The sequence below is a fragment of the Bison bison genome, unplaced genomic scaffold, assembly GCF_000754665.1.
Source record: "Bison bison bison isolate TAMUID 2011002044 unplaced genomic scaffold, Bison_UMD1.0 scf7180017864375, whole genome shotgun sequence".
Classification (NCBI taxonomy): domain Eukaryota; kingdom Metazoa; phylum Chordata; class Mammalia; order Artiodactyla; family Bovidae; genus Bison; species Bison bison.
Genome location: NW_011494947.1, coordinates 4,429,997 through 4,438,383, shown reverse-complemented (window position 1 = coordinate 4,438,383; position 8,387 = coordinate 4,429,997). Strand labels below are relative to the sequence as shown.

Genomic DNA, 8,387 nt, shown 5'->3' with positions numbered 1-8,387 from the left:
TTTCACTTTTTCACTTTCATGCATTGGAGAAGGAAATGGCAACCCACTCCAGTGTTCTTGCCTGGAGAATCCCAGGGGCAGGAGAGCCTGGTGGGCTGACGTCTATGGGGTCACACAGAGTCCGACACGACTGAAATGACTTAGCAGTAGCAGTAGAAAAGTTGACAGGGAGGGTTTAAAAGAATAATACTATTGAAATCCTCTCATACAGCTATGGGTATTAGGGGTGTTTTGGAAAATTCTGGTTCCCAGAGGCAGCCTGGCCTCAGGGTTATGGAACATCATGATCCTGTCAACTTTTGGGTGGGGCGGAGGGAGGCCTTTGCCTTGCCACCTTTTCTGCAGCCAGTTCTGGAGCAGAGTTACACGTTGCCTAGTAACACCTCTGGGAATCCAGGAAGTTCAAGTTTTGGAAGCTGCAGAGGAAAGGAAAGGTGGGGTCTTGCATGTTTGAATTTAAACTCACAAGTACCAAGTAGGTGCTGTACTTAGATGATTTAAGTGCCTCCAAGTACCAGAGCTCAGGTAATCTTTTGTTTTGCTTTAATGTGATACATACATAGGGGTTTCCCTGGTGGCTCAGTGGTAAAGGATCCACCTGCCAATTCATGAGATGCAGGTTCCATCCTGGGTTGGGAAGATTCTCCTGGAAAAGGAAATGGCAACCCACTCCAGTATTCTTGCCTGGGAAATCCCACGGACAGAGGAGCCTGGCAGGCTATAGTTTATGGGGTGGCAAAAGAGTCAGACACGACTTAGTGACTAAACAACATAGATACAGAAGGTTCAAAATGTACAACAGGGTGAAGAGTGAAACATCTCCCTGCATCCCTGTCCTTTCATTTCTTACCACCCAGTTCCCTCCCCAGGGATGACCAAGTTATCATGGTCACAGGAGTCCTTTAAGAGCTATTACAGGTATATAGGCAAATAAGTGAATGTGTATTTTTTTCCTACCCTCCCTTTTACGCAAATGGTAACATACTACCTACTTGGTAGGACTTTGTTATTTCACTTCACCACCTGGCTCTGATTCCCCATTTGGTTCCACAGTTGCAGCTCACTCCACTGTATGGGTTACCCCTTTTGGTTCCCTGAAGCCAAAAGAAGTTATCAGGTTGTTTCCAATCTTTCACTTTTATGATGTTACAATGAATTGCCTGGCACAGGTGCAATCTCATTTACCTATAAGATAAATACCTAGGAGGAGAATTTCTGGGTCAAGGGTATGTACGTCTGCACTTTTGATAGTTACTCTGATGGTTAGATTGCCCTCCAAAGGGACTGTATCTATTTAAGGGGCCATCTTCCAGGTAAGGTGTGTTTAAACTTTTGGATCTCAGATTGGAGGGTTAAAAGAAAAAAGGAACCTCAAGATAGCTGGCATCTATATGGGTCTCACGCAGAAGGCAATGGCAACCCACTCCAGTGTTCTTGCCTGGAGAATCCCAGGGACGGTGGAGCCTGATGGGCTGCCATCTATGGGGTCACGCAGAGTTGGACACGACTGAAGCGACTTAGCAGCAGCAGCAGCAGCATATGGGTCTCAAGAAGCTCCTTTTGCTATTCCTAGTTGACCCCTTTGTTCTTTGTTTCTAAAAACTGAGCCAGTGCAGAATCCTGTTAGTACACATCCTCTGGCTGCTACAAGCAAGGGATTTAGGGTTTGCTTCTCAACTTTCAGAACTGTCCTTTGCTGATACTTCCAGTAATCTGCAGCTAGGGTGTCTGTCCTCTCTTCTTGCACACATCCTGCTCCTTCTCCACTGCTCTGACCATCCAGCCACCTATTCTGTGGCTTGGGGGTTAGCTGACTCCCAGTTTCATCAAAAGAGAGTTTTTGTTTCCCACAGTTTTTTTTTTTAGGACAATTTCTTTGGTAAAAACAGGGAAAAAAATGACTGACTGTCCTTATATTGAAAATCCTAAACCAAAAATGCTAGTATTATTATCACCCATTTTACAGGTGTGGACACTGACACTTAGGCTGATTAGAAAGTGCATCTCTCTGAGAAAGTGACCGCAGAACTGTGGTTCCCACAATCATTCAGTTATTCCACCCATGACCTTAAGTGAATCCCTTCTGTCAGGTCTCAGTTTGCGAACCTGTGAAACCAGCACACTTGAGACTTCCAAAATGTCTTAGAAGAAGCCCAAAGTTCCCCAGAAGCCGTCAGAGAAGGCAAGCAAGGGATGGTGATGGTGGTGTGCAGTCTTTCACCAGAAAACAGCTCAGCTTTTTATCAGTATTGACATCACTGATTTATGTTGATTTGTTAAAAAGGGTAATTAATTGGTGAAAAAAAGGAAAAAAATTTGCACTATCTCAGAGGTTGGAAACTCATGGCTCGTAGGCTGCAAGTGGCCTGATAACAGGCTTTATTTGGTCCACAAAGTTTTTTTTAATATATATTTATTTATTTGGCTATGCTTAGTCTTGGTTGAGGCATGTGGGATCTAGCTCCCTGATTAAGGATCGAACCTGGGCCCCCTGCATTGGGAAGGCAGAGTCTTAGCCACTAGACCACCAGGGAGTGCCACAAAGTATGTTTTAAAAAGTTTAACTAAAAAAAAAAGTTTAATTAGAGGATGAGATGGTTGGATGGTATCACCAACTCAAGGGACATGAGTTTGACTAAACTCCAGGAGATAATGAAAGACAGGGAAGCCTGCTGTGCTGCAGTCCATGGAGTCAAGAAGAGTTAGACATGACTTAGAGATTGAACAAACAAAACAAAAAGAATAGAGATTTCATATAAAAATGTGTATCTCTGCCTGATCTTGAGAAGAATCAGAGATATGGCAGCTTGGGGTTCACAAACCAAGCACATTGGTGTAGCAAACCCCGGATCCAAAACTGGATCTCCAGGAAGGACTCTATAAGGCCCTCAATGCCCACTTTGGACGATATCCCTCCCCAGGACGAAGGTAACCACATTCAAACTTCTAATAGCACAGATCTGTTTAGCCCATTTTTCTGCTTTACGTAAGTGGAATTACACAGCCTGTCCTATTTCGTGCCTTGTGCCTTTACTCAACATTCTGTCTGCAGGCTGCATTCTCATTATGGATGTAGCTGTAGTTCATTTGCTTTCATAGTTTTAACACATTCCATTGCACTTATCTCACAACCTATTTATTCGGCTGTTGGTAGACACCTGTATCCTTTCCAGATCTTGACTGTTATGAATCTCGCTGCTTGTGCACATTCTTGTACACATTTATCATGCATATTGGTGCACACAGGTATGCACTTCTGTTGGGCATGAAGCCAGCTGTACAATTGCTCTGCACTGGTAGAGCTGCACATGGTTTTCCAGAGTGGTTGTATCAACCTATCTTTCTTCAACTGCTATGAATTCCAGGTGCTTCCTTACTCAGTTATTACCTGACAAGCTCTGAAAGGCATTGGGTTTGGGGACTCCCAGACAAGCTGCCTTCTACAGGTTCTTTTAACTCCCCCCCCCCCCCCGCCTAGTTAATCTATTGATTTGACTGTGCTGGGTCTTAGTTGTGGCACTCAGGATCATTAATTGTGACATGCCAACCCTTACTTGAGGCCTGTGGGAGCTAGTTCCCTGAACAGGGATCGAACCTGGGCCTCCTTGCATTGGGAGCATGGAGTGGTAGCCACTGGACCACCAGGGAAGTCCCAACAGGTTCTTCAAACTCTTAATCTTCTAATCGTATCTGAAAGGATGGATGGCTGCGCCCAGTTGTCTCAAGGATAACTGCTTTTGCTCTTCCTTTGTAATTTTTGACTGGATTCCTTCAACATTCATTTATTTCTCCAAGCTGAGATCTAACTACCGGGGAAGTAGTTAGCCAGACATGGGGGTGGGAGTGGAGAGACTGAAGAATGTTACAGGCTGAGGTAAGGCAAGAGCACGCTGAAATCCTCCAGAGGCCAGAGGAAAAAAAGAGGACAGGTCCAAGTTCTCATTGAGGGCAGTGCTGCCTCCAGAGAAGATCTGAGAAAGGACTGGAGGATCGGTCATTGGGGTTTCAAGTCGAGACCAAGAGGGTCCTAGAAAGAAGAGAACTGCTCCCTGCTCGAGGAAAACACCTTCCCCACCCACCCAAGGCCTAGAAAGCCCTGGGAGAGAACAGAGCAAGGAAAAGAAGTTGATTTTGATTGGAGGGTGGGTAGTAGAGGCGGGGGAGTGGGGTGTGTCCCACTGTCTTGTAAATATCCCCTCCAGGCACATTCCCAGCATATTTAAACCTCTGTCACCTGGGACAGCTTCAGTTCTCTGAGCTCGCAGTTCCTCTCTCTTCCCCTGGGAGGATTCTTGGCTTTTTTTCCCCAGCATGGCCCCCAAACACCAGTCTTCTCTTCCACCCCAAGCGAAGAAACTGAAGAAGGCCAGGCCGACTCCTGCCTCCAGGCCAGACGAGGTATCTGCTTCTTCAAACTTGCCGAAGGAAGGTACGTCCCAGCGCCATGTTTTACTGATTTAAGGGATTTGCAAGGATTGACTTCTAGGTGATTTTCCCCCGCCCCTCAAACCTTTGGAGTTGTGACTGCGAACTCCCCTGAAGGGTTTTCAGCATGGGGCACATGGGTTAGGTTTACGTTTAGAAAGAACCAGAAGGGGTGAAAAGTGGGAGGCCTGGAGCACGTGTGAGTTCAGTCCTGGCACTAACCCTACACCAGTGTTCCAGCCCGCAAACTCTTCCCTTTGGTTTCTTAGTTAAAAGGCAGCAGCAGCTAGCCTGAGGCTGAGTGGAAATGTAGGTGACCCCTCTCCTCTCCTTCACGGCTATCAGATCCATCCACCTCTCTTTCCTGCTGTGGCCGCCAGCCTAAAACTCTGGCCGGGATTACTGCTACCTCTTCCTCATCTTGCTTCCGGCTTCCTCCTCCTCCCTTCCAGCCACTGCGAAGCCAATCACGTGACTCCCAGGCCTTCCTATTGCCCTGGAGGTATGGACTAAGCCTTCCGGGGCGCTGCCCACCTGGTCTCTGAGGACCTCTCCTGGTTCAGGCTCTCAGTACCTTTATCCTCTTTTCACCTCCTGGGGCTCCTCTCACCTTGGGGCCTGGAAAACCCACAGTCCTCTGCCTGGGTCACTCCCCTCTCCCTACCTGTGCATTCCTTCTGCTTCTGCAGTTTCCTACTGAAAAGTCACCTTTGGGGCTCTTCTCCTTTGAGCCACAGCTGCTAGGTGGCCCCTAGCAGGAGCCCCCATCTGACCCTGCAGCACCCAGAGTCACCCCAGTCCGGCCTTGACATTCTTAATTGTTGGTTTCATGGTCTGCCCCACCCCCGCATTAACCCTTAACTTGGAGGGGAGGGCTGTGTTTTGCAGACACACGGCTTGGAGTAGAGCGCAAAGTGCATTGTTCTGGTGATGAGGCCTCCCTGATAGGTTAGGGGTGTGGTGGAGCGTTCTGGGGGCGGGGTTGGAGGGGAGTCGGGGGTGGGTTTGGATAGGTCCTAGAAGGCAGGAAAGCACTGCCCCAGGAAGTGACAGCAGGCTGGCTCAGTGCAGAGGGGAGGGACTCGGAGCCGGTGAATCTTCCTAATTTGCTGACCTGACTGAGGTCCAGCTTTGCTTGTGGAAGGAGCACTGGATAATGAGTCCTCATTGCAGAACTCCTGTGGGTTTGTTGGGTGATGTGGCAAGTTTAAATTTAAGGAGTCTGTGTCAATCCCCTTCCAAATGAGATGCAAAGACCTCCTGCCCAGCTGATTATACCCCGACGTGGTCAAGCTGGACAGCCAGGGTTTGTGGTCTGGCTGTGTCCAGCTGTGTGACCTTGTTGGGCAAGCGACATAAGCGCGCTTCTTTCCTCTTCTGTAAAATGGACTCAACAGTATGTGAGGCTTGCTGTGAGGCCGAAGTGGAAGTGAAAACAGCAATTGGCTCATGATCAGTGCTCTTGAGACGGATAGCAAATTCCTTCCCACTTGTGAGCAGCAAAATGTGGATGAGTCCTTCTGGTCGCCTTCTGTTTGGCTTCTTGGGAGAATTAACAGGACCAGAAGGGATGGCAAGGTGTAAGCACAGTCCCCCAAGGTGGTTCATCCTGGGACACCGCTGTCTTGTGGGGCGTGCCAGCATCGCCCTGTTCTAATCTTTAAGTTGTGGGGCTCTCCTTCAAAGAAAGCTGGGAAGGAGAGGCGAGAAGAATTCTGAGAGTGAGGTGAGAGGCCAAGGAGGGAAGGCAGAGCTCCTAATGGTGGAGGGGGCGAGACCACGGAGGATAATTCACAGTGGGTGAATTATCTCTTGGTGTGTCCATGCCACTCCCTTGTTTACTGAAACTCTTGCCCTTTTTTGCTTTCTCTTTCTCTTCTACTTCCTAGTGTGTGCTCTTTGAATTCATCTTGAGGAGTGCTGTGGGAAAGGTCAGGAAGAACGGGATGGTCCTGAGGGCTGGGATGGAAACCTTGAAAGCCCACTGCCTAATCAGAAAGCTTTGGAAGGCTCCCTGGAGCCACTGCCCACACAGGAGAAACACCAGTAGATCTGGTATTCAGGAGATGCTCTGGGTCACCGGTACCAAGCAGTGAGAGCAGGCTTAGTGTATGGAAACAGTACCCTTTAGCACGGTGTTTTTCAGATCTTTTCATCCCACTTGTGGGTTATGAAATCATTTTAGTTGATAGTGACCTGCATTTAAAGAAAATAAAGTAGATTAAAAGAGTCATCACACTCAGTGAGGGTAAGCATTGTTTTGTCTGTAGGTGTGTTTGTGTGCGTGTGTGTGCGTGCGCGTGTGCACACATGCATGCTCAGTTGTGTCCAAATCTTCGCAGCCCCTTAGACTGTAGCCCGCCAGGCTCCTCAGTTCATTGCATTTCCCAGGCAAGAATACTGGAGTGGGTTGCCATTTCCTTCTTCAGGGAATCTTCCTGACCCAGGGATTGAACCCACGTCTCCTGCTTGACAGGTGGATTCTTTACCACTGAGCCACCTGGGAAAGCCCACCTCTTACTGTAGTTTGTGTCAAAAACTCTGTCCTTAGGGCAGGGGTTTTGTTCTTCATTAGCCTCCGTTCTGCCACATGTATCAAAAAAGCTGAGTTCACCCGTGAAATGAGGCTATTAATACCTATCTTGTATTTTGTGAAGATTAAAAAAGAAGGAAATGCATATACTTATTACAGTCTGTGGCCCATGCTACATGCTTGAGCAGTGCACTGGAGCCTGGTATTTCTTTCCAGCTCTATTCAGTGGCATCAAAGTGGTAGCAGGAAATTTGCCTTGGTGAGAGTATTTATACACTGCTGACGTCAGCCAATGCTACAATCAGAGTTTTTTGGTGTGTTTTTTTTCTCTTCTGGGAGCTGTCTGTCAAAGTTTCCCAGCTTCTTATTGGTGCTAATAATTCTTCCCTTAAAAAGCGTCCAACTGGGACAGGTTTGGATTGAGCTAATTGAGAATAATAGGGTTTGGAGGAGAAAGATTTCTCCTAATTTCTGGGTTTTGGGGAAAGTCCCAAGAAGACGTCTGTTTTCTCTACCCAACGCCATTTAACATTTATCAGTCACCCACCAATGGATGAGCTTGAACATTAAAGACACTGCTTGAGCTTTAAGAGCTGATAGTAAAATGTGACTCCTGGGAGGCAAATAATCCAACCCCTGGTTTTGGTTACAAATACCCAAAGAGATTTCAGGCCTTCTGTGGTCCATGTCTTGGGGCCCTGCTGGACAGAGTAGAGCCTTGAGTAGTTCATGTATATTACTTGGAAAGCACACAGTTGAAATAGAAGTGCCCTGGCCTTCGTGTTTCAGGGCTTGATCTCTAAAGCAGGCCTTGTTGATCCTCTCTGACACAGTGAAATTAAATTTATTTATTTTTTGTGTGTGAAATTAAATTTAAAATGAAGACTTTCGACCCCATCTTTCAGTTGTTCGGCCTCAATGAGACGCAGGCGCAATTAGCGGGGATTTGCGCTTAGCGCTGTCCGGTTTCTCTTAAGCTCTGTGAATTGTATACTGAATTGGGCCAAAAGGACCCAGAGACGAATGTGGCCACTCCATGCCTTCGGAGGACTTCCACTTTGTTAGTCTTCTGTGAAGTTTATAGTTTCCTAGCAGAAATAGGTTATTCATAGAGTGCAAACGACTTGCCCAGGTGTACACAGCCTGCTGGGCAGAGCTGAGACTAAGAACCAGGAAAAGGCCCTGTGCCCTGTGGACTAGGCAGCTTCGGGCTTTGCCAATGGCAAGCCTGAGTCCGAAGGCAGCTTCCCCGTCTCGTAAATAGGATGGAGGTGCCGCCTTGCTTCACCCGCGAAGAGGGGCGCCCCAGTGAACCCGGGGTTGATATATTTCTAGGCCAGATATTCTGAAGCAAGGGTACTCCGAGGCCTGCCCTTTTTTGGTGGGGGTGTCTGCGGACACTCCCTCCCCGCGTACCCCCGGCGGAGGA

The 8,387-nt window shown here is 47.8% G+C and overlaps 1 protein-coding gene across 1 annotated transcript in view; it reads left to right on the top strand.

The window, feature by feature from the left end:
• Positions 1–4,252: 4,252 nt before the first annotated feature.
• Positions 4,253–8,387, top strand: part of SET (SET nuclear proto-oncogene) — a 10,387-nt gene continuing 6,252 nt past the window's right edge. Inside the window, exon 1 of the mRNA XM_010856833.1 lies at positions 4,253–4,429. Within this exon, the coding sequence (XP_010855135.1) occupies positions 4,312–4,429 (118 nt within the window). The 5' untranslated portion in view covers positions 4,253–4,311. The remainder of the gene's footprint in view (positions 4,430–8,387) is intronic.